Source organism: Platalea leucorodia (assembly GCF_965183815.1).
Source record: "Platalea leucorodia genome assembly, chromosome: 9".
NCBI lineage: Eukaryota > Metazoa > Chordata > Aves > Pelecaniformes > Threskiornithidae > Platalea > Platalea leucorodia.
The window spans coordinates 18,625,298-18,651,687 of NC_138831.1; the positions used below are offsets into that span (position 1 = coordinate 18,625,298).

Here is a 26,390-nt window from a genome sequence, read left to right on the forward strand (position 1 = left end):
TTCACCTTTAAATATTTAGGAAGATGAAGGAATGCTGTTCAGTGGTGTGAGTACTTAACTGCAAAGAATTTGAAGTGACTGGTTAGAAAATCATGAAAATGTACAGGACTACAGATATGCTAAACACTTTACAAAGTAGAACTTAGCCAAAACAACTGATTTATAAGAAAGGCATACAGAATTTATTACACAGAAAGTTTGGTAGAGACATGGGGAGGAGGAAAACCTGTGAATGTAAACACACTTGCATTTTAGCTCACTAGAAATGCAGTTTATGGCATAAATACGTGTGGAGATTTCACATGGTATCTTTATGGCTGGGAGACAGTGCAGCATGATAGAATTTAATCATCTCTCCATGTATGCCTTCTAGCAGTTGACAGGCAGTTGTTGAAGAATCTTAAACTGTCAGCCTTTTCATATTAATGTGCTTAAAATTAACTGAAGGTCATATATATATGACTTTTTCAGAAACTTAGCAGTTTTTGCTTTAAAATGAATGATTTTTGTATTGAAACAAGTCTTTGGAGCACATAAACATATTGTGTTTGTATTTATTCAAGATAATGGCAGCTTGTGGATTGATATAAAATCAGTTGCTGTCATTCTGCATACTGATGCTGTTTGAGGGGTGAATATGTACTGCTAGCTCCGGCTGTATTCTACATGGGGAATGCTATGGCTTTTTGAAGACTTAATTTGAGGAGTTGTATCAGTGCATATAAACACTCACTTTAACAGGTGTTTTCCTGACCAAACTATCCATTTGGCTTGGTGTTAGGTTTCTAGAAGTGGTCAGTGCTTGCCATTTCAGCAAAAAGATATGAAACCTTTATTATATATTTACTCTGACTGTATTGTATACAGAGATGAGGGGCATTCCTTCCTCATCTCATGAGCTGTCAGCTGTGCACTTTACTGAGTTTTCAGTGTATAATCTCAGGTTTTATGCATTGTGTACTCAATCTGCATTGCACGTAGCTATACTGCTTGATCTGCCATAATGTAGCACAGTCAGCTTTTAAAAAGAGGTAGTCTTTTTATTATAGCTTCTAAATGTAGTACTTAGTTCTAACTTTAATCTTCTGGTTTCTTTGAGTCTCTCCTTGCTTTCCTCAGGGTTATGAGGAACTTCTGAATGCCCAGGTTATTCCTGTTCTAGTTTGTCACCGGCACAGTGAATAATCCTGATCTGCCATTTTTCAACACAACATGACGAGAAAGCAGATGCAGGCCTTAATTGAGACTGTAATTCTGTGTAGGCATTCATCTGTGTTTTCAGTACTCATCTGAACACTGACGTGTCGCTTGCTGTATGCACTAGTCGGACATCTTGATTTAGTTCTCTGTAGGACTTGGGTTTTGTTCAGCAAGCCAGCGTCAGGTGCTTACGAAAATATAATTGGTGTAAGATATAGTTCATCTTTTAAAATGCAACTGGTATTCTATTTAATGTTTGGTTTTGTGCTGGTATGCATTAACAGTAAGTGAAAACTGGCCTTTTAAGTAACAAATTGAAACTGTTGATGCTTTTTGTTTCCTCAAGTGGGTTTAGCAACTAGATGTACATCATTCTCATAGCAGCTATGAGTCAGGTCTGTGTGATCTGTGGTAGTAAGCAAGTTCTCAACTGTATTAAATGGTTTCAAGGTTTGATTATGTTTTTTTTTCCCCAAGGAATATAGTTGGATTGGATAACACAGTTTGTTATTTTCAGGTAGCTGTGGAACTGGTTTTGCTGAGCCTTGTTTGTTTTCTACTTTGTTTGTTTTGTCCTTTTAAAGTTTCTTTGTGATGGCTTGCTTCTGGCATATCCAAAGGTAGATTGTGAGTTTCCTGCAGAACTGGTACTGTTCAATCTGGAAAGTCACCTACAATGGAAATCTTGAATTGTTTGGGACATGCATGGTTAAAAATACTTAGTTTTGTGTAAAGGAACGTTGGGTTGCTTTAGATAATTGTAGTGATTCTTTGGGCACAATTGTAACTCCAAGGAAGCTGTCTTGTGTGCTTTACCCTAGAAGGAATAAAACAGTTAACATCCAACCAACCAAAGGATTTGTCTGGATTTCTGAAGAGTTAAGCTCCAGATTTCTGCTTAACTATGAAGTGACAGAAGGATGGTTGCCAAGTTCCTCCGCCCATTGTGGAACTTGGTAGATTGAAGAAGGGATGCTGCTGTCTTAGGCTTGTTGTGGATAGCTATGAATACCAACTTAACTTAGCTAGTAGAAATCTTCAGAAAAAGAAGTAGCTTAGAGATCTTGGTTATTAACCTTTGGGTTGCAAAAATAAAAGCCATTGTTTTACATTAGGAACGATTTGCATGTTTTTATGTGTGGAGCAGCCTTGTGAATGAGATTAGGCATCCTACATCAGCAAAGTCACCTTAGAGTTTGGATTAGCTTTTAGTTAACTGTTATACTTTAAGAATGTAGAATCACCTTGTAGTGCTACATTAACCAGAACATCTCACAGTCAGCTTCTTTTTAAGACAAAGGCTTTGCAGTTCCCTTACTTTAATTTCTTCCTTTCAGGTATACATTATTCAGGTCAGTGTTGGCAATCATCAGTGGACAGTCAAACATCGTTACAGTGATTTCCATGACCTGCATGAGAAGGTAAGGATATTAAAACTGTGGCCTTGGTCTCTTACAAAACATTGTACATTTTGTGTAGTTCTGTTGTATGGGACATAAATTCTTTCCTCAGTAAAGAGCAAGAATATCTGCCAGATACCATCTGAACTGCAGACTAAATCCTTTTTGTATGAACAATATTACTTGCCCCTGTTACACTCCCCTCTTGAACTGGGGGAGGTTGGCCTGGACAGCTTTAACCTTGGACAGAAGCTTGTATCAGAAAGAGTGGGATTCAGGCTAGAGTCATTAATCACTTTGCCAAGAGAGATGTTTATGATCAGCTGATCTGGTAACCAAAAGCTGGACTGGAGGAAAGATTCTCTTCTGGGGGGGGTGGATGATGAAACTGTCCTTAGACAGTAGCATGGGGTAGTTACTAACCAGTGCTGATTAAAAACAAGTGAAAATGAAGGAAAGTCTGCTCTATTCAAGACTGGGATGCTTTCTCAGAAGCACACTAGTTATTCTGTTTTATTACCTTAGTTACATTCTGCCCTGTGGTACTCTGAGTGATTCTCTCAGAAAACACTATTAAGCTTCTCATAATTTTATGATAAAATGTTCTTTCTGAAAGTACCTAATAATTTGAAGTCAATAGCTAAATTTACTGCTCTTTTACTGTATTCCATTGCATCTTTTGTGCAAGTTCAGTTGGTGAGTCTGGTAGTAACTCTGGTGTTTGTCTTTCAGCTTGTTTCAGAAAAGAAAATAGATAAAAATCTGTTACCTCCCAAGAAGATTATTGGAAAAAATTCCAAAAGCCTGGTGGAGAAAAGACAAAAGGAATTAGAGGTCTACCTGCAAACCCTGCTAATCAAGTTCCCTGTTACTACTCCAAAAGTTTTGTCACACTTCCTACACTTTCATTTATATGTAAGTTATGTTTTTAGCATATGAAATGGAGGCCTAAGTGTCTTTCCCTAGTTCTCTGATTTGGAGAGAATTGTATGGAATCTTCACAAAATAGCTGAAACTGCTCTTTTTCAGCATTTTGCACAATGTAACAAACAAAGCATATTTTTAAGATTTTTTTGACACCACTTTTTATTGCAGTAGATACTGTGCTGGCAAGTAGTGTGGGTAGGGACTCTAAGAGGATAAAATACATGCTGCCAGGATAGTTGGAAGCTGTGAATAAATCTGAAGCTGAATTGGTTGTTAGGCTGAAGTCAATAGTGCTGGCTCTCCGAAGGAATGTTGCATAATTGATCCACACACACCCCTACTTAGTGGTTAATGCTTAGAGCTGTGGTTCACAGTGAAACAATTTCCAGTAGCTCAAATGAAGAAAAATGGTGCTTCTCCATGAGAAGCACACTGATGGAGTGGCTTCTTGAGAAATAGCTCCAGGAAGCAGACAGAATGATATGGTAAAGGGTGCTTGAAGTAAGAAGCAATGGCTTGCTGTCATGTTCAGATTGCAATTTGCTTGTTCATCTATTGTGTATAATTAGGCTTTTTTACAGTATGGCATCATGTTGTAAGTGGGAGAATGAACTTCATAAAGAGGAAAATGCACTGGAGAACTCCACAGAAAGGAGGACTAGTAATTGCTTTGGGGTGGGATGTGCTGAGATAGCCCTTCATGGTTTCATATAAAGGCTTCAGAAATGAGTCACAAGTGGTCCATTAGGTGTGTTAATTAACCTTTAGCAACAAAGAAAAATCTAGTTTAGTTATGTTACATGAACATAATTATCCTGGTGAGACTTTAGTGTTTGACCTAGGTAAACAGTAGAAGGTTTACTTCCTAGTGTTGCTATTGCCCTGCAGATTTGAGTGAGAAGCACTAGTTTGTCACGATCAAGCCCTCTAAAATGGATTAGAGATTTTAAATGTATTAAAAATGTGCGTGGTAATGTAGGGACAATTCTGTTCAGATGGAGCAAACTTCCTGATCACCAGGAAGTTGCATAATTTTTTCTGTTCTCTGGCTATTCTGTCTCATATGATGTCTGTTTCATTAACGTTTCAGTGCTGTAACTTCACAAAGGTTATTATGCAGGCAGAAATTCTTCTTAGTCCCTCTCTTGTTTTTCAGTTAGACTATTTTTTCCTCTTGCTATAATGTTAATCCTTTTTTACTTTTCCAAAGAACTAGCAGCATTTGGATATGAATGTTTCCCTGTTTCTATACTGTGCTTGTGTATTAAGAGCAAAGTTGTTGCTTCATCTACATTGCTTTAGGGGAGTCTGGCTTGAGCTATAAACTTAATGGTTTTTTCTTGGAACTTTAGAGTACTTTTAAATATTTACAAAAAAAAAAGGTTAGTTGTTCAGCAGAAAAGCTAAATATTTACCACAGCAATTCTACTGGAAAATAACCTTCCTGTAGAACTTTGATCTTTTAAAATATCTTTGTTACCAGACAGCCCATGTGCATGCTTGAGCCATTATAATCCCTGATATTGCCTCATTAGTTTATATAGGAAGGTTGCAATATTTTTTGTCTATTCTTATTTGTAGTATTTCCAGTAGGGATTCTTTAATTTTATTTCCCAGGTTAATAGAACTAAATGGGGTAGAAATACCTACCATAATACTTTAAAACCACTTTTGAAGCCTTTACGTGTCACAGGGAAAAGCCAGGTACAGCTTAGCAAAGAGAAGTTGCACATGACAGCAGTGTAGAACATTATTGTTACTTTGACATTGAATAGCATGTCTGCAATGATATGGGCATGCTTATTTTGTTGCAGTCTTATACTTTGTCATCTTATAAGATTTGGTTTAACTTACAGATAGAAGCTTTTGCAGGAAAAGAATTGAGTACCTGCAAACTGTTCAGAAACACCTGCAAACAATGGACTTCTGTGGGTTTGATGCACATAAGCAGCTAGAGCTAAGACAGAGGTCCCTTGTAGACAGAGGAATAGAGTTGCCTTTTTTGCCTGGTAGTCACTGAACAGTCCAAGTCCTAGTCTTATTTCAGTTATAAATGTAGAAAAAAATTTCTGCTCTGTCCCAGGTGACGAAAGGGTTACAGAGTATAGTTTTCAATTAAGTCTCTGCATGCCAGATGAGTGTAATTGGCTTGTTCAAATGAGAGTCAGAATTATTGAATTTTGTTTGGAATGAAGCTTCTAGCTTGTTCTCAAAACTGGTGCGGAGGCTTTGTTCATCCTCAGTGAGTGGGGTTTCAGTTATACTAAGAATGTGCTGTTCTAAAACGCTTGCCTCATCAAATGAGCTGAACTGTCTGCTGCAGATGTCCTGTGGATTTATTCCCTTGTTATGAATCATAAGGGATTTGTCAGCAAAGTAAACTCATCAAATACTCATTTTGTGATGATCCATAATATCTGTTTATCCTTTGCAGCTACCTTAAAATGAGATGCGTGTGTCTAGGGGAAGCTTCACTATCACAAATAGTTTTATGTTTTCTTTTTGTGGGCCTTTGAGAGAGAACTGTTGGAAATGCTCAGAACTATTTCTGGACTTCCACAGAGCATTTGCTTTTTGTGGAGAGAAGTATGCCCCGATGGGAAATACTTGTACTGATCTTTGTGCGCCTTCAGATCTAGAAAGAACAAATCCCTGCATTGAGAGTTTTCAGCCTTTTTCTTTCCTCCTGGAGCTGTCAGTGCCTGGAATGGAGGTTGAGCATCTGGGTAGGTCCAGGAGGGTGGAGAAAATGGGAGGATGGGGAAAAGGGGCTTTTTAATTACTCTGCAGCAAGCATAATTGAATTGAAGTCCAGAAGACTAATTACTTGCTATATATCTCTTCTTCCTTGTAGACCTGTTAATCTAAAGTTTTCTGTGTATTAGTGATATTCTGGGGAAATGTTGAGTGCTTGATGCATTGGATTAATCTTAAAATTTGAAGAATGCTGTACTTGTAATAGTTTCTTCAAAACCGAGCTTTCTTTCAAGCTGGGCTAATGATGGCTAGTAATAGTTGCTCTAGTTGCTGTTGCCCTTTTGTAGTATATGCAGGATGTGATTATTTAAATGTAGTTCAGTATCTTCCATCTCAAATGAAAATCATATGAAATTAAACAATTTCAGGTCATTTTTATGAAGTATATGCAAATTACAAAGAAATCCATAAGACACAATCACAGTTGATTTGTTTTTTAAAACAAAAGTCCTGTACTGCACCAAAAAAGGGAGACTTCAGCAAAGGTACACATTGAAAAATTAGAACCATAAGTATATAAATAACACTCAATTAGAATGGCTTATTCTTTGCAGGAGATCAATGGGATCACTGCTGCATTGGCTGAAGATCTCTTCCACAAAGGTAAAGAACTTGCAAGAATTTAACTGGGAATGGTTTCCTCTGTGTTGTATGCATTCATATACCTGTGATATTTAATCTGCAGAGAATGAGATCCGAATCTTCCGTATTGGACTATGAGACTTTTTCTTCCCCTTCTTTCTCTTCATGTTTTTCTTGCTGTTTGTACTTTGATTCAAGTGGTATTTTGGGAGGAGCTGTAACAGTAGTGCGGCTATCTTTGGAAACAAAATAGAGAAATTGGTGATTTTAGGTTTTGGAAAGGGCCTACTAGTTCGTGTCCTTAAAGGATAGGATGTGGTACTGGTGATCAGAAGTTTTTGTTAAGGCTTCTGTCTTGGTATGTTTTAGTGTAACCTGTAAGGAAGCTTGTTTTATGTCAGTTGAGTCCTGATATAGTGTGTGTTAAATGCAAGAGGATACTTTACATGTCTAAATTAATATTGTTCTTCTAAATTCAGGAACAAGACCTTCTGGTCAGTTAATTAAAGGATGGCCTTCTCTGAGGCTGGCAGATGAAAATGACATGCTCTTACTGTAACTGCAACAGCTCTAACTGGTCCATTAACAGCAGGAGGCATGGGAAATGGTTAACCCATGCTACTTTTTGTTTTGAAGGACATGCTAGATGCTACTGTATAATTCCAGTTGGCTGAGATGATAGGTGAAGCATGTTTCAGCATGCCATTTCAGGTTGTTCTGGCACAAAATTAAGTTTAGGTGAAGCTGTTTCAGAGAGTCCATTCAGCAAATTTTGGAACATTTTAAGGAAGCTTCTGAAGAAATCTTTCCTGACTTTGAAGTGCCTGTAATCTCACTGATACCAGAATCATTGATGTCTGCTGTATTATTTGTGTAGCCTTCCAGTAGTGTGCAGCTGGACTCTTGGACTTGCTCCCACTGAAGCCAAAGGGAATTTTCTTCCTCAGAGCATTTCTGAGAAATCTGCTTATCATGAAAGCTGATGCTGTCTTGTCCATGAAGTCAAACTGATGTCTCTAAAAGGAAGAGGAGAAAGATATTAATTCCACATGTATGTGTGCTGACTGCTGTAGCCCACATTAACTCCTGTGGTGCCTTCAGAGAGGCTTTCAGATGCTGTTTCCTACTGTTCCTATAATGAAATGGGATTGTAAAAATACTTTCAGATAATGCATTTCCTGTTGTGGGAGTGTGCATTGGTATTAGTGTGGTGAAAGTCCTCATACTCTCCAAGAAAACATATTTGCTACAATTCTGCATTTAGGCAGCATAGCAAAAGATGTGTAGAATAAGTCCTAACTGCTATAGAACTTAGGGATATCTTGGAAAAAGTTTAGTATCTCTTACATTGTATAAATGAACTTTGTCTGATTCCAGTCCTGTTAAGATTGAGGGAAATTTGCCATTAGTTGCATTAGGAGCTTCAAGTTTGTATGATGAGAGTGCCCATTTGAATACCTGATTATTGTGGTGTTAAAAAAAAAAAAATTTAAAAAATCTTAATTCAGCCATTCTAGTTTAAAGTGGCCAAAAAAGGACATTCTTTTGGTACCTCAGTTGTGAGCTTAGAGTATAAATGATAAACATTTAATCTCTAACATTAGATCCTCCATGTACTATTAATTCTTTTGTAACCATTGCAGCATTGTGTTTGATACCACCATACTCTCTTTTTCAGGAGAGCAGTTATTAATGGCTGGAGAAGTCTTCACCATCAGACCCTTGCAGTTATATGCTGTCACTCAACAGTTGCTACAGGGGAAGCCTACATGTGCTAATGGAGATGCCAAAACAGATTTAGGTCATATTCTAGATTTCACTTGTAGACTCAAGTATTTAAAGGTGAGCTGTACTTGCACAAATACTGGAGATGTTATTTTTACCAGACTGACATGATTCTTAGCATACTTTTGGAGTCTAGTTTCAATGCACAAGAACTTTACTGATAGTAAACACCTGCAAGCATTTAGAAGTCAATGTTAAACAGGTGTTTATTCTGTCAACCTTCAATACACATATAGTTCTCTAACAAAGATGTTCATTCTCTGATGTGGTCTCTTCAGCAGTGCTCTCTGTAGAGATGCAGTCACAGAATCTTAGTGGGTGCTAGTAGGAATTGGGAGATAGATAAATATTATTCTCCGCAACCCTGCATTCTTTGCAGATACTATGGGTAGGCCAGTGTATATGCATATATGTATATAAATCCTGTCCCCTTTCTCAATTTTGTGACTGTATCTGAAATTTAAGAAAAAACCCAAACAAACTAACAAACCCCTCAGTTTGATGAGATGGCCCTGAATTTCTAGCTAAAATACCATTTCAGAATAAATGTAAAATAGCCTTAGAACAGATCATTTTTGTCTGGAGCCAATTTGTTTTTTTCCTACCAAATAAGTGAATTGGAAAGACTTTTCCTGAGTAATTTTTTTTTAAAACTGCTTGCTACAGCTCAAAAACTCTTTTTAGCCCCTTTATTACATGAAGAGCAGCTTCCTTTTAACTGTGTGGTATGTTCAAAGGGGGAAACAAAGGAGTAGATAAGGGGAATCTTCACTGGAGGACTTGGGAAGTTGCGAAAGAAGAACCGCAACTGTACTGGTATTGCTGTGGATCTTCAGATGCCTCTGCCATACTGTGTATGTATAGAATCCTCTGAACAGAGGATTTGCTGGCTGGAGAAGAGCGTATCATTTAGAAAAACACCTGTCTTCAGAACTTCTGGCCCTTCTGAATGCTTGTGAGTGGGCCCCTTCAGAGCTTGTAAGATATGTATAAGACTAGACAAAAACCTTTGAGATCTCTCTCAAAATTATATTCACAGCAAACATGAATGAAACCACCTTTTATGCTGCCGACATGCTCTGAGGCCAGAATCCAGTGACCATGTGGAAATATTTGATGCGTTATTAGATGCGTACCAGGGTCTAATGTTTTCTTCAAACCCATCTTGTCAATGCCTTGAACTTTATCCCCTGAACTGAAGACAGTTCTGTCTTGGAGGATCCAGGTGTTTCAAGGAAGTTGTTTTTGGTGAATGCAGCTCTGGCTTGGTCAGCTGAGAATGAAGCCTTGGTCAGTCTTGCCTATGGTATCTTTTTTGCATGCCCCATGCGCTACAAAATACAAGCACAAGGTGGCAGTTCAAGTTCAGAGCTTCAAGTTCAGTGTACTTAGCTGGAGCAACTAATGTTTGTTTTGTTTTTTTTCCCCTGAAGAATTAATCTGCAAATTTCATGAATCATTCCATACTTGAAAAATTGGTTGGAACTTTGGCTGTCTTTCCAAGCTACTGTATTTGTGCTATTGCCTGTATAAGCCTATCTGAAATGTGGACAAGTTGGATTATGTCTGCTAACTCTGTTCTTAAATGTTGATTACTAGGTCACTGGAACAGGGGGACCTTTTGGAACCAGTAACATTCAGGAGCATCTCTTGCCTTTTGATCTGTCAATTTTCAAATCACTTCATCAAATAGAGGTATGACTGAGATAATGCTCGTAGTTTTATAGAGGCTCTGTGAATGCCAGGTCTGCTGCATATATCTCGGAATTGGTAATTGTATGCTTTGATTTGGTGCTAGAATTGGGGAGTGCAATGTTTAGAAAGACTGCTTCATTTGTGAGACAACTTTTTTCACAAGTCTTGGAAATAAGGATGCCAAATTTATCTGTTTAGAATAGCTTGCACTGTGTGTGTCATCAAAAAGAATGTGATTTCCAGCATATACACAACACCTAAACCAGAGTGGCTTTCCGTTGCCTTGAAGATCTAACAATGGGTTGTAATGGGATCTCTTACTACAAAGTACTTTTCATTTGGAAAGCACCAAATATTTGTGAAAATGTACTGACATTAAATTTGCTTGTGAAAGTACACTTTTGGGTGTAGTGCTTCTTGCTTGATAATTTGCAGAATTTTTTCATTGGTCCGCTTTCAGTGTGAATGAGAGGGTTTCTAGTAGAAGTTGTCCAATGAATATTTTACAAAATACTTTCCTGACCACTTCAGATCTTTCCAGAGAGAGAATATCTGATTTTGTTATGCAGTCTGTACTGTGTCTGCTTTTGGTGGGTGCAGGACCTTTTCTAGTACACAAACACTATTGTTTCTCGTTGGTATGAGAGACTGAGTTGGTTAAGAACTGAAGTGGATTCCTGAAGTCAGTGATTTATTGATGTTTTAATGTGGGAGAGAAACTACAGTTCAGAAACTGAAGAGTGGGAGAGAGTCTAACATACTGCAGAGAGGATATTGCAGAATATTGTCAATTTTCCTCTTTCCTCTGAGTGTGGATAGTTTCAGGTGTAGCTTTGCTTAATGGGGGGACGGTGAGGGGAAGGTTTTTGGTCTTGAAGTCTTTTGTAATTGTATGGTCATGAAAAGTTTTGGATTGACTGGTGCCAGACTGACATTTTCATCTAGTAGTAAACACTGTCTAAAAATTAAGTGGTAATCTGGAAAGAATTTTTCAAGGCTGGCAGGAGCTCTGTCTTTGTTCAGTGTGGTTTCCCTGATCCACTACAACTGGCACATTTGCTGGTGGTTGCACAATGTGTACAGCCATCTATGGAGAAGGACCTGGTTGCTGAACAGAGGCTGTAGCAGACCTTTGGTAGCATTGTTCCGACTTGAGCTACAGAAAAAAACTTCGTAATCTTAAACTTAGCCTGTGTAATTAGCTCACTAGTGTATTCAATGCTTAGATTAGTATCCTCACTTCCTAGGCATTTCTTTTTTCTTATCATAAAGAACATATGATACCTAAATAAATGTGTCTGCAGGTAGAGCCATAGTTTGAGGTAGCTCTCTTTTTGATAACGGTAAAATGCCCTGTTAAACTGCCTAGGTAGTTTCACCTTGAAGAATACACAGGGCAGGTAGAAAGTCAATGGTGAAGAAGCTTTGTTCAAATAAATGTTTGACCTTCACTTTTCTATAGTAGCATCTCTAATTTCTTGCTTTAGCTTTACCAAGCGTTGGTATTTCTGACCTGATAATCTCAGGAGATTTTAAGCAAATGCTGTAACTACTTTCCAAATTGGTAGAGAGTCTGCTGCTGAAGCTTTTAGCTCTCTTCCATGTCTCATATTTGTTCTAGCATTTCTGACTTCGTAATGTATTTTTTTTTTAAATAGATCAATCATTGTGGGGGAAAGCTTATCAAAGGGCTGACCTCATCAAAACATGCTCTGGCCACAATGAGTGTTCGATTTTCGGCAACATCAATGAAGGTAAGAGTGAGTTCCTACTTCTAGCGAGTGTTTAAAGCACATGCAAAAATAACATGCACATTGTGGCAATACCCATTTGGAGTCCATGTACTTTTCTGTGTACTGCCTGTTGCAGGTTCTGCTTTTAAGACCATGGAACTGAAAAGGCTTGCTAACCCTTCAGAATCTTAGCTTTAATAAGCAGAGGAAGTGTTTACATGTGTACCTTCACAGGGACATTTCTGATGCTTTTATTGGAATGCATGTTTCTGTTGTTTATCCAAAACTGAATGCATTTGTCTTATTTTCTCTGGGCTTTGATTTGGCAAGGGATATCCAGTAGTGTATTTTTCACAGTCCCTCAATTGTTCCTCCACTTTCCCCAATTTGGATCAGCTGTTAGTGTTGGAACTCCCTCCCTGTAGATCTAAAATAATTCTGACCCAGTCAGCTCACAAGACCTACAACTTTAATCTAGGTGATTAGAAATCTTCCTTGCTTACATAAGGTTGTTTGGATTGTTTTCAAAACTATTAGCTTTCACTGAAGATGTAAGCATAATATTTTAGTGTGCTTGTCTTAAATAGGAAATCCTAGTGCCTGAGGCCTCTGAGTTTGATCAGTGGGAGCCAGAGGGTGCAACTTCAAGTTGTCCAGTCACAGCAGTTATCCCAACTTGGAGGACTTTAACAACTTTGGACATGAGTCACAATAGCATCTCTCAAATTGATGATTCAGTGGTAAGAAATATTTTTTTCATTTCTGAAAAAAAGCATGACTGATTTTTCTGTGGCACATTACACAGCACGGATTTTTAATTTGCTTTATGTATCTTTTTTTCTGAAAGATTTTCAGTTGCACTTTATGTTGATTAGCTACCCAAGTTAAGGCTTAGGAGATTTTTTCTTTTACTACTTTGATATTTTCTTTGCTAAAGGAGAAAAGTTTGTCATTCTGTGCTCTGCAAGAAACACTTCCATGAATACTGACTGTTTGAAACATGCTTTTACTGTTTGCATTGGCCTTGGGCCACTTACAAAAGTGTTGTGTTTTTTTTTTTTTTTTTTGAAAAAAGAACAAAACATGTCTTGGGCTCAACTTCTGAGCTTGACATTAAAACAGTATGAAGAGCTTGGAAACAAAATTTGGAGTATTTTGCCATGCCTTAGAATTACGTTTTATAAATCAGTTCTTAAGAAAAAAATTTTAGCATTCATCACAAGAACATCTGTCAAATATGAACATCATTTTTTACTTCAACTACTCTTGTGAAGCAGGAAGTAGTTATGTCTGTAGCTCAACTAGAGATCATGGACTTCGAGTGCAGTTTTCCTGTTCAGGACTTTTTGTGATGTAGACTTTGGGTTCTTCAGGTCTGAGTCCAGGGCTTAACTACAAGGCAAATAATTGGTGAGATTACAACCAAAATAAAGCGGATGCAAATAAGTTGATGTCAAAATTCAGCATTAAATTCAAGGTTTGAGTCCTCCAAAAATAAAAGCCTTTCTGGGTTAAAGTGCATTTTTTGAGGTTTGTGTGACCTTCTAATGCTTGGCTAATATAATCAAAACATGGAAACAAATCATTGAATGAATTTGGTACTGTTGCCTTTATCCAGGTTTCTGTGTAACATACATATGCTTGTTTGATAAGATGGAAACACCTATTAATGAGTTTGATCTATAGTTAATGGGGCTAAACTGGGAGCAGCTTATTTGTCTTCAGTGAGAAACCAGGTTTGAAATTAAAACTTAACCATATTCCTCAGAGTAACCTGGTTTTCGTAAGAGCGTATTTCAACTCCTTTGTTGCACTAGGTCGTATGGAATGCTTTTTTAATACCAAAAGCTGAGAAGAGAGACTGTGCCTTGGATGATACCTTTCCTTTGCTTGTTGGTTAGCTGATAGTGAAGGAAGTATGGCCCAATTTATAAGCTAAAATGCGTTTAACACATGCATTTTTTCTCTTCTAGAAATTAATTCCGAAGATTGAATTCCTCGATTTGAGTCACAATGGGGTGTCTTTAGTAGAAAATTTACAGGTAAGTGATGCTTTTGAAGGTGACTTTTTTCCCCAGACTGCCCAAAGGCCTTAGAACACAGATTTTCTTGCTTCAGAATTCTGTTGCTCATCTTCCTCATGGAGAATAGTTCAAGCCTAAATAGTTTATCCTTCATAACGTCAAGTACTCTTTTAATGGTGCATTTCTTACTTGTTCTGGATATTTTCATTTCTTTGGCCATATTGACATACAACATTTAGTTCTTAAATTAATTCAGTGTCAGCTGTATCTGTGGGTTGGTAAAAATGCAGTTGAAGTTCCCTTTCTACAAGCTTGAACCTGTGTAATGAACAATTTCATGTCATGTTTTTTCATGCTAGACAGTGTCCAGCATGAAAACACTGTTGCACAAAAAAAGTGAGCAAGCCATAATACAATGTCTTTGATATTGTTTAATTTTTAATGAATTGGTGTATGACATGGATTTTCTGTGCTTTTGTAGCATCTTTACAACCTTGTTCACTTGGACCTGTCCTACAACAAGCTTACGTCACTAGAAGGTGTTCACACAAAACTGGGAAACATCAAAACTCTGAATTTAGCAGGAAATCAGCTGGAAAGGCTGTGTGGTCTTAACAAACTGTACTCATTAGTCAACTTGGATCTGAGCAACAACAAAATAGAACAGGTAACTTGATTTTTTCAGTTTCAAATTGTGCTTTAGATCACAAGCAATTTCTTCTAGTGGGAGAAACTGCAAATAAGTGGTTGTAGGGATTTTTCCTGGTCATCATATGTATGTAATTTATGCAAGAAATGCTCAGTCTGTATGGTCATTTTCATTTAGCCAATCTATATTCATCCTTTTACTCAAAAACTTTCAGATTGATGAAGTAAAAAATATAGGAAACCTCCCATGCTTAGAAAAGGTGGTCTTATCCAGCAATCCGTTGAGCATCATCCCTGATTACCGGACCAAAGTACTTGCTCAGTTTGGGGACAGGGCCTCAGAGGTAAGCCACAGTGCACTTCCTTTGAAGCTGGCATTTGAAAAAATCGTTTTTAAAGTCTGGTGAGGAATGTAGTGTGAATATTCTAAAAACCTGATGAGTTTTTAGTGTGTGTTGGAGAATGTCTTTAGAGAATGAAACCATATTAACATTGTTTGACTATGCTCCTGGATCTAAATGAAGATTTACCCTGTCCTCATTGGGTAACAGTATGTTAATATTGAAACACAGTTGTGCTGGAAGGGTGTTAAGCTTACCAAGCATTTCTGAGTTTGCATTAAATTAATATGTTAGAGCAAGGTCTAATGTGGTAATTGTTTTTGTGTAATGGTTACAAAGATGCTCATAGTTTGCATTAAGCTAAAATAATTTTTTTATTATTGCATTAGTAAAAATAAATTGCAGAGCTGCCTTGTTTTCCATATTTTTAGATGTTTTAACATTTTTTAGGTCTGTTTGGATAACATTGTTACCACAGAAAAGGAACTAGACACTGTGGAAGTGCTAAAAGCTATTCAAAAAGCAAAGGAGGTGAAATACAAACTGAGCAACTCTGATAAAAAGGTGAGTTTTGGTTCTGAGAGGAGTAGAATGTGCTGTGTACAAAAGAAACTTACAAAAAGACTTCTGCAAATTAGATTTAAGCACAATTAACCTTTCCTTAGCATTAAAGTTTTTATGCTTGCTCTGTGCTTTAATGTGGTATGAACTTTTAACATTGCCTCTTTTTTTCTATTTAGTTTTCAATTTAATTTCAGTAATTATCTGATCTTCCTTTTTGTGTTGGCTTGGGAGAGAGGAAGTGGGAGGAAAAGATAAAATGACTTAATGGTGTACACAATGAATATGCAGTTGACCTTAACAGCCATATTTTACCGCTTATACAAATATTGCAGAGGTGTGACTTTACTGCTTGTGTTCCAGAGTAGCGAAATGACTTTCCTAAACTTTCTTCTTGTGGGTATTTAGCAGTGGGAAAGAATCAGAAATCTGAATCCTCCTTGCCTTATCTCGTGTGTGTCCGTGTACTGTGCAGTTGGTTAGTCTTGTTTTGGTAACAAACTTATTATCAGAACCTGTTCTGTCCCTACAGTGTAGAAATCCTGTTTTCATTCTCTTGTGGTTTGTGAAACTTGCTGCTAGTTCTGTCAATACAGTGATTAGTCAGTAATGAGAATGACTTCTTCAAATGAATTCTTAGTGGAATTGCACTTAATGTGGAAATTGAAACTTCAGAGGAGGTGACACCCCCACCCCTCCAAAAAAAAGCTGGCACTGACTTTCCTTTTACTAAAATTGAGAAAGATTGTGTAGACTTATTTTAGTTCAGGATCTAATGTGTGCTGCGTATTTAGTTTTTTTCTTTAATCACTGCATACTTTCTTTATTAGATCAGTGAGGACTCCAGGCTCACTGCTGCCAGCTCCAAATCAAACTGTTCTTCTCTTACTGTTCGTCCTTCCTCTCCTTCTCTGCCTCGTCCTGTCAGCTCCAGCCAAGGTAATCATGTATGTATCGTGCTGCTGGGCTGAGCCTCTTGGTTCTGCTTTTCTAAGCTGCATTGATATACATGAATATTATGTGCATGGATATAGGGCTTATCAAGACAAAGCAGAAAGATCTGGTACTGTTGGCTTAGAAAGTGGAAGTTGTGTGTGAATCGGCAAAACTGACCTGTTGTTCACTGTAGTGTTAATTAACTGTAGTGGAAGTTTGGGTACAGGACTTCTTTTACTACATCATCCTGCAGAAGTCACCAGCAGAGGACTATGTATCTTTTCCTAGTTTAGATACATGCCTTAATGGAAAACCATGGCATGTATAGATGTGTTTTAAAATTCCTTCTTTATCTGTTCTTGGTCTGTAAAATGTGAGCTCAAGCAGCACCTGTTCCATTATTGCTCTTTTTTGCAAGAGCTGCATTTCTGTCAAACCAGAAGGAAGATGGAAAAGGAGATGAGTAAAAGGCAGTTGTGGGATTAGTGTTCTGGCTAAGCCTGGGATTTCAGCACATCTGTTGTGCTGTACAGGACCTGCTAACTTTAACTGAAAATTATTTTTACTGTGTTTCAAATAAGCTTGCCTGTTGCATTAGGAACTTTGAAGAATGGATTATCTTTCATCTTTTGCAGGAACCTGTAAGACTAATTTATGTGAATATTCATGTGTGACTGAGAAGAGATAAAGATACTTTTTTTGCGTGATAGAAAACTTAAAAGTGCAGTAGGATATGAATAGTGGGAGAAGACTTCATAACTATTTAAAAGAGTGGGGATTATATTCTCAATTTGGAGTGGAACAGTTTACTCCTCCCAATAAATTGGTGGATGAGGGAGAGAAACATGCCTGAAAAGCCTGATATTTGAAAAAAGTCCATTGCTGTGATTTCTGCAAAATCAGTAGAGGTTTCTTAGTTCACTGTAAAAATGAAATTGTTCTAGCAGTGTTTGATTAAAGGAAAGACAACTTGGATACAGATTTAGTTGCTATTTACTACTTTGCTTTTGTAGCCCTTCTAGATTACTTCATCTGCAGATAAAATGCCAGTTTTTCCAAAATGAAGTCAATGCTTGCTTTAAAGGATTAAGCATTTAAGTTACAGGATTCAGACAGTTTGTCTATATAGCAACCTGCAGTTTTATACAGGACTAGCTGTGAAAATGCATGCTAGCAATCACTGTGACTGTTTAAAAGTTCTTTGTCAATAATCTTTTTCTATTACAGAAAATGTTTAGGAGCAAATGGGTCAAATGAGTCTTGGGAGAAAAAAAAATCTCTAGATCTTTCTGAAGTACTTGGGAGTTGTGTAGAAAGACTGGTATAAGAGTCAAGGTTTATTTACTGTAGTCCTTTTCCATAAGGTTCCTTTAGTAGAATCTTGGGGAAGGCTTTTATAAATAGTGGGAAAATGAGGACTAGGACAGGCTATTTTTCAGCTTTAACAATAGAAATTGATTATTTGCTACATATCTAGCTATCACAGCTTGTTCTCAAAATACTGATTTTGAGAAATCTATTTTAAAAAATGGAAATATGCTAGGCAATTAGTTTCACTGTTAGACCTTAAATCGTGAATCATGGAATTAATCTCCTGATATGCTATTTCTATGAATTGTTTTCTCTGCGGTTTTTCTAGACGCCATCTGTTTCCGTAACATATTATTCACATTAAATGTCACTGGCAAATGGCTTATGGAAAAAGATTAAATATTTATATAGGAAACAGAAAACCAAAAATAATGCTGTCATGTTCTGTTTTTCCTGTCAATTTGTTTCCTTCTTGCTAACACAGTATTTTGTTCAAGTAATAAATACCTCTTGTGTTTCCTCTTACTATGAGATGGTTTGATGTAATCTACTAAACTTTACCATCAGTCAGAAAGACACATGCAGGAGTTTCTATGCTCAAGCCAGAAATATAGCTGCACTGTAATTCTGTTGTTTATTTGCACATTTATATACTTGAGCTTGCTGGCTCAGTGGTAATACTGAAAATTGATTTGCTCTGTTGTGTCAATGCGATGCTGTGAATATCAAACAGGCAAAAAGTCAAATGTCCCTGAGAATGTTGGCTTATATGCACTCATGATAAGCTTTTACTGATGATTCAGCTTTGAACCCTTCAAAAAGGTTCTGAGTAAGGTGAGATAATTGTCTTGAGTGGCATTTGAGGGTCCAGACCTTCTGAGTCTGGTTGAAGGTTTTACAGATATATACTTGTTCACTTGAAGCCTACAGAAATTTGAGAGAATGCTACAAAGTTTACAAAGAGTGCTCTGCTGTGTTTTTGCTAGCCTGGCAATGTTTTGGTAAAAGTAAGGGTTAGTATTAACAAAACTGACTAGTTCTATTAAAACTAAATCATGTGAAGAATTCTTACACCAGCTGTTGAGATTTAAATTGATCATTAGCTTGAAAAATGAGCTTTAGCAGTTTTTAATGCAACTTTCAGTGCAGTTAAAGATACTTCTGTAATTAGAGTAAAATTCTACCTGCTTTTGTTTTGTCCTGGCTATTACGTGAAGATATCCTTTAGCTTTAATGATTTATGATCAGATCTCCATTATACAATTTTAATTCCACTTGTTTGGCAGATACTGTTAGACATTAATTTTAGTTTTATTTCAGTGACTTTGAGCTGTTTATATTTGTTCTAGAAATAATTTGTGAAGAAAAAGTCCTAGCCAGCAGTTTTTTGCAATCCAGTGGTTTGACTCCTACAGATCATACAGTTCCCCAGAGATGCTTTGAAATACCAGACTCCAGATGTAAAAACCAGGTAACTGCCATCCTTTTGTTTATGGTATTTTTAAAAGTGTTTTTGCAAGCATATTCCTAATATTAAACTTCTTTTATCATAGTAATCCATAGCAAAGTTTTTTGATTCTCAGACCTATTATAATGGAAAAGGAGGTAGCCCCAAATTTGAGTGAAGGGGTTAGTCCACCTTGTAAATGAAATGCATAATGCAAGTTTACCGGAGTTGCAGAGAATTGTTGTCACTGTCATGACTTTGAGATGTTTACCCAGTATTAGTATCACATTATTTAGTATCCACTTAGATACTGAATGTAAGACTTCTATCTTATCCTATTACAATATCAGTTTTTGGAAGGCGATTCTCTTGCTAGTAGAGTGGAAGAACCTTCTCCCTGTCAATAGGTAATGGCCTTAATTTGTCTCCTTCAAACTCCTACTGTTAACTTCTGTATTGTGATTTCATTTGTTGTATTGGAAACACTCTTCATATGCATGGCTTCAAGGAATGAGAAAGCAAGACTTGAATCTCTTCCTTTTCTACCAGTGTAGTTGGTCTTTGTCAAGTTTCTTTACCTTTTTGCCTCACTTTACACTACTTCAGTAAAAATTTGCAGTGTGCTGCAATGTCTGTGAGTCACAGGTTGGATCTGTTCTCAAGTCAGCAGCAGAGTTCATTCTTCTCCTGCCTTAATTGAATGCACAATCTAAAGTAACAGTGTTTCAGGATCTTCAAAGGATAGCTGTTCAGCTGCCCATGAGTACAACAGTCAGGAATTTGCAGTGAGTTGGCTAGATTTAAAAAGTGGGAGCCAACATTAACTTTGCTTTTCATGTATGCTGAAGTCTGACAGCAGTTGTAAGTAGTTGATAGCTTCCTGATGTTTTCTTCTTCTCCTTAGGCACCTGCCTCTCTATTGGATTCATGCAACGAGTATGGCAGTGGTCATCATATGCGGTAAGCTATATATTCTTGTTGGCTTTTGGGTAATAACAGTTGATGCTGAATTTTTAAACTTGTCCTTTAAGGCAAAACAGTCTCATTGTATGCTGCCTCTGAACCAAAATCAGTTTCATGGTGTAAAGTGTTTTTAACCTTTGAACGCTAGAATGCAGTTGATAGTTTCAAAGCCAGCAATAGCTATTATTGTAAAGTGCTTTAACTTGTAAGGATATGCTTGTTGGGGCTGGGAAATGGAAGACGAGTTAAACATTGTAGTTTTTACTTTCTATAGAATTACACACTACCAGCCTTTAAAATCAATGGCTGTGTGCAGTACGAAGATGCTTTACAGAATTACGCTGACTTAACTGTGGTAACAAGAGTAAACCTCAAAGTTCTGAAAAGCAGCACCATGAATTGTAGGTAGCTATGGCTGTTTTTAAACTCAAGCTTGTACTTACTGTGGCTTGTTATCTCTTTTGAAGTTTGGATCGTTCAGAGGAAGAAAACTGTGTGGTGCCTGACCCCTGTAACACCGTCATCTTGCCTTTTAATTGTATGTCATACACTGCCACAAACCAAGATTTTATCCAGCACCTTTCTGCCTTGATAGTGCAGACTGTGCAGAGATCGCCCCCCTCCTTTACAGAGAATAAAGGAAGCCCTCCGGGTGATTCCAGAACCACAGACAAAGAAGATGGGTATTTTGAAATGGGGCTTCACAAAGGAGATAAGACTTTTGAGTTCAGCACTACTTCAGATACTCGGTCATCTGACAACATAGCAGTCGAGAGTGTTGACATAGTCAAAATTCTCTGGAGTTTTTCTATTCACATTCATAAAGGACTCAGGCAGTTTGCTTCCTGTTTGGTTTTGACTGATGATATGCTAGCTGTGTTTGAGATTCCTCATCAGGAATTGAGAGGAAATTGCCAGCACATCTCTTCTGCCTTGAAATTAACGCTGTGTTTTCCATATACTGACCTATCAGAATTTGGCTTTCTCCTGCCAGAAGTCTGTTTAACAATGAAGCTGAAAAACAGTGACAACTACTTGTTTGTTGTTTCAGACTCCCAGAATCTTCAAGACTTTTATTCCTGTTTACACATGTGTTGCTCTCAACACTACACATCAGTGTTACCAAGCTCCACATTGTACTGTGGAAAAGCAAACCTCCAAGAGTTTCTCTGTCAGCTTATGGAATTGAATTGCATTTCAGCAGAAGATGTTGAAATAAAAGGTTGTTTCCCAACATATCTTGTTTATGGGAATAAAACCAATGTTCCGAAAATCTTGAATCAACCAGAGTCAGCTGACAGTAACAAAGAATGGTCAAAAAATGTTTTGTGTTCTGCACTTTATTCTTCAGTGTATAAATCTTCTGACCATGGTCCCTGTGTGGTCCATCCGTGTTGGATATTTCTAACACCCCAGCATTTGTACATAGTAAAGGTGGATTTCAGTTCACTGCCAGGTAAATGGGTAGGCACAGAAGACTTGGAAAGTGTATTTAAGCTGAATAGGATTCCGTTAGCATCACTTGTGTTGCATCCGACTCATGGTTCTATCCAGCAGAAGGGTTCATTTTTGGATGGACATGTGCTGGAGTTGCTCGTTGGATACAGATTTGTTACAGCAGTGTTTGTTCTACCTCATGAGAAATTCCACTTCCTAAGAATCTACAGTCTTTTAAGGACACTCCTGCAGGATGTTAAGACTATTATTATTTTCAAGGCTTCAAACAAAACAGATACTGTAAGAAATCATGTTGTGGAGGCAAACAGACATGGGCAGTCAACAAGGTAACAATTCCCATAAAAGGCCTGTTGCATGGTGCTGAAGTTAATGTGGTGTGGCCTAGCCAGTGTGTTTATAGTTGGCATTATAATTGTTTTTGGTCTGTAGTATTGATGAAATACTTTTTCATTCTGGTAGTCAGTAGTATGTGTGAATGGTTATCCTGTGCTGTACCTGTCTACCTTTTTTGTTTTTCTGTTTTGTTTTATGGTTGCAACATAAAATGAATTTTCTTGTGGAAAGAGGCTTTCTATTTCATGTGCTTGCAGGCTGAGGTCATGGCAGATTGACAGCTATGCTCAAGAGAAATCATTTAAAGTAAACTATTAAGAATAGAAGTTGACTGTTCCTAATTTCTAAATGAAATCTAAAGTATTAATTTTTGTAGGGGAAGAGCTGCGTATTTCCTTAAATCTTGGTTTAATGTGTTTCCTGGATCTCTTCTAGCTTTTGCAAGCCTCATCTGACGCTGTCATCTTTATATCCATCTGAATTTCTTACGCAAAAGATAACGGAAGATAACCAGATTCCCGTTCACCTTCACGTTTCTGTGTCTCTGCAGTATGTGGCTGGGCTGAAAGGAAATGCCCTAGTTGAGTTTTTCCATGGCAACATTGCAGAGGTATTGTGCTTAGCCCAGGTGTATAAAAAGATGCCTTGTGGCCTTTCAGTACTAGACAATATTTTAAAAAGAACTTTCCTGATCAAACTTAAAAACAAGAGTTAGGCTCTGCAAAACCCGGAAGCATTTTGGTCAAAAACCTTTTTGTGTGACTCCATTTTGGGTTCCCTGCTACAGCGATTGGGATCCTGCCAGCATACTTTGCCTTCAGGATCCTTGATGCAGAACAGGAGAGTACATTAGTGTATGTCTTGAAGATATGATTACTCCAAGAATAATCCTTTTTTTCTTTAAAGTGGTAAAAGGAAAGAAAATTACTGGAGTGGAATTATTTTGTGATGGTATCTAGCTAAATCAATAAATAAGTGTCCTGACTCCTTTGTGTAATATGGGTGCATAAATACAACACAACACACGCATGGCTGTAGGGACTCCAGAAACATGAGCAGATAAACCTAATTTCTTGTAGTCTGTGTGGGGAACATCAAATTTAAAAGTACAAATCTTACCTTGAAATTTATTATGTGGTTTAAGTGATAAATCATTGTGGTCTGAGTACAAATGTAAACTGAAAAGCTTATTGAGGAATAGACTTTTTTATTCCCTTACCTCACTTCCAAATCTTTCCAAGTAAGCAAGAGTTTTAAGTTGTGCTTCTCTTTACACCAGGAGAAGCTGATAAAGAAATCAGGTTACTCATTTGAGGATTCACAATAAGCTTATCAAGCTAGAAGCTGGGAAGATGCCTAGTTGGAACAGCAGCTGTAGTAGCAAGCTGTGCTTCTGTCCTCTCTCTTAAGGATCTTTGAATCCAACCCCTCAGTAGCATCTGAAGGCTCAATAGACTTGTTGAGGCTTGGGAGGCACTGCTCATCTGTTGATTAAAATTTTGTCTGCAATGTCTGTTCTAGAAGGTCTTTCTTGTGCACTAGATGTTTTTCTCTTTTTTAGTTTTGGTCAGAAAACAAGGAATAATTAGACCATGACAGAAAAATAATTCTTATATAAACACAAGACATTTTCAGTAGACTGCAATTATGTTAGTGTCCTTAGAGTAGACCGCTCTTTGACTATAGTGTGTTCAGATGCTTCAGATTTTGAAATTGTTTTTCTAGTAGTCTAAAGTTGCCTGTGAGATGATGAAACTATCTGAAGTATGAAAGTGTGCAAGTAACTTATGAAATACAATTTACATCTTAGGTAGAAAATGAAGAGTTGAGACATCTCATGTGGTCTTCAGTTCTGTTTTACAAGACTCCCAATGTGGAAGTGATGGCTTGTGTGCTTCTCTCAACAAAAGCTATTTACTTTCTGTTGGATGATTCTTTCATTCATGCTGATGAGCACCAGTCAGGTAAGATAGCTATTTTGATCCTTTCAGTAAGGTTACCAACTTAATTCCTGTCTGTGTGTTTGTCTCAGTTTAAGTACCAGTTTTGGTCAATGCTCTTACTTGAACGTCCTAGTAGAGAGAGACAGTGGCACAGTTTGCTGTATGCAAAGTACTCACATGAGGCTTTTATGTTCAAAAAACAGGGTCTTGAGTCATGGCTGCTTCTCAAACAGACCCTTCCATGTGCCATTCTATCTATGCTTTCCTCAGATTTTTCTCAGTCATTTCATAGTCCCTAGCGTCACCTGGGCAGCTAAAGGCCCTTTCATAACTAAAATGGTAAGTGAAGGGTAATGACACTCATGGTGTGCATTCAGTTCATGCGAGTGGTTTGTTAATGCATCTGCTAATTTAAATCTGTGATGTGATGGCTACTTCAAGAAATGCTGCTAACAAGGAGATTTTGTTCTGTTTGTTGCTTGAGAAATTATTAGCCACTATTCCCACCTTCTTCCTAATTTCTTCCTTCAAGTGTGACAAAGGTGTAAGATTTTCATATAAAAATTATGCTTATGGAAAGAAGAATAATTTTTTTTTCTTCTGACATTATCATACATCCTTTTTCAACAGATTTTTGGAACAAAGAGAACTCAGATTGTGAAAATAGTTCTTTCCACCTCTCTTGCTGCTTTGTGCTAAAACTTAATGATCTGCAGTCAGTAAATGTTGGCCTGTTTGACCAATACTTCCGAATTACTGGTGAGTACATCTTGTGCTTTAAGTTTTTTCTAATTCTATTTTGTCTATTTAGTCTTGTTTTAGATGGATTCCTGTCTTTATTTTATTAGTGATATGGAAGAATATATTATTTTGTTGCTGCTTTTTCTTAAAAGAAATTAAGTTAGTGTAACACTGGTGGTGCTGTACCAGTAGGCTGATAATACTATCCTGCAACATCTTGTAATTGAGGTAACTGGGAAGCGTCATATAAATGAATTAATTGGTCCTATATGCGATTTTAAAAATTCTTCTGTCTTAACGACACATCAAAAGGGAAATCTGAACTTTCTTGTTGTTCCGAGGCTTTGGCTTGCAATAGTTAATGGTTGACTTTTTGCATGGAAAATGAGGCCTTAAAGCTTACAAAAGGAATGATGTCAACTTTACCCATGTTATTTCCATTAAATTTTAAGTTTCTGGGCTGGTGCTTTGCCTCAGAGTCCCACTACATGTGAGCCATACATTCCTGTGTTCTAAAATGTCTTCTAATTGTGTTGAGACCTCGATGGGATGGGAAAAAAAAAAATCTCCGTTGTAGAAATGATTTAAAGTGACCTTACATATAACAAGTTCACAAAGAAAACTGAGGGCAGTTTTTTCTGCAAAATAAATTGTAATGATAAGATGATGATCATAAGGTTGAACCACTACAGCAATAGTTGAACAGTTAAAATTGTAAGTGTACATCATATTTGAAATCAAGAGAAATTATATTCTCTATTTTTTGAGGGATTTGTAAGGATTCTCTTATTCTGTTCCAAGGATTTGAAAGTTTTCTGAATAATGATTCATATTTTCAGGAGAAATAATGCTTGCAAGAAATCTGTTTTGGTGATAGTTGCATGTTGGTTGAGGAAATTACGATAATGCCACATACAGATTTGTGAGTGGTTTATATTCTGTCTTCAGGGCACTCTGCAGATCAAATAGTTACCTGCCTGACAAGAGACAGTTACAACACTCACACCTTCATACAGCAGCTTATGGCAGTTCTGTCATTGCTTGCACGCACACCTTCACCTGAACCAGTAGATAAAGACTTCTACTCTGAATTTGGGAGTAAAAACACAGGTAAGTGGTCTTTTCTACATGTCATGAGTTACTTAAGCATCATACTTAGGGCATCATCTAAAGTATGCTGAGTAAAACTCTTTTGAGGGAAATTTATGCATGAATTTTTTCCTATTTGAGACTTTAACCAAACTCCCTGACTTTAATTATCTTACATGTGCCTTATCTGAACAGAATTGCTAAATAGGAACAGTCTTGCACATGTGAAGTTAGCGATGGCTTCTTGAGTCCAGCAGAAACAGCACTTCCTATACAGTATTTTTGGGTGTGTACTAGTGTAGCTTCCACTGCAAGTTTCAGCCTAACCTATAAAGTCTTGTAAGTCATCAAAGAACAGTGAAGGTAAAAAAGTCTGAAGGTTACATTTTTCCTCACTTGGTCAAATAAAAACCCTGTCATTCCATGAGAATGTAGCGAAGTGAAAACTAGACTCTTAAGGTGTGTTAGGTTCAATTCCAATATCAGGTGAAACTTTTTTGCTTAGAATTCTGAAGC

General features: G+C 37.3%; 1 protein-coding gene across 7 annotated transcripts in view; it reads left to right on the top strand.

The window, feature by feature from the left end:
- The window catches only part of LOC309595474 (nischarin-like), a 101,273-nt gene that overhangs the window by 3,497 nt on the left and 71,386 nt on the right, over positions 1–26,390 (top strand). For 5 of the 7 annotated variants that reach the window (XM_082322459.1, XM_082322461.1, XM_082322463.1 and 2 more), the window contains exons 2-20: positions 2,538–2,621; positions 3,333–3,515; positions 6,839–6,887; positions 8,545–8,708; positions 10,251–10,346; positions 12,005–12,100; positions 12,667–12,819; positions 14,053–14,121; positions 14,585–14,770; positions 14,967–15,095; positions 15,543–15,656; positions 16,484–16,592; positions 19,250–19,371; positions 20,252–20,307; positions 20,778–22,094; positions 22,537–22,711; positions 23,912–24,065; positions 24,675–24,803; positions 25,734–25,895. In XM_082322459.1, coding sequence (XP_082178585.1) covers positions 2,538–2,621; positions 3,333–3,515; positions 6,839–6,887; positions 8,545–8,708; positions 10,251–10,346; positions 12,005–12,100; positions 12,667–12,819; positions 14,053–14,121; positions 14,585–14,770; positions 14,967–15,095; positions 15,543–15,656; positions 16,484–16,592; positions 19,250–19,371; positions 20,252–20,307; positions 20,778–22,094; positions 22,537–22,711; positions 23,912–24,065; positions 24,675–24,803; positions 25,734–25,895 — 3,547 coding nt within the window. Of the gene's footprint in view, positions 1–2,537; positions 2,622–3,332; positions 3,516–6,838; positions 6,888–8,544; positions 8,709–10,250; positions 10,347–12,004; positions 12,101–12,666; positions 12,820–14,052; positions 14,122–14,584; positions 14,771–14,966; positions 15,096–15,542; positions 15,657–16,483; positions 16,601–19,249; positions 19,372–20,251; positions 20,308–20,777; positions 22,095–22,536; positions 22,712–23,911; positions 24,066–24,674; positions 24,804–25,733; positions 25,896–26,390 lie in introns of those variants that run through there. The other 2 variants (XM_082322464.1, XM_082322465.1) reach the window with 2 other exon arrangements.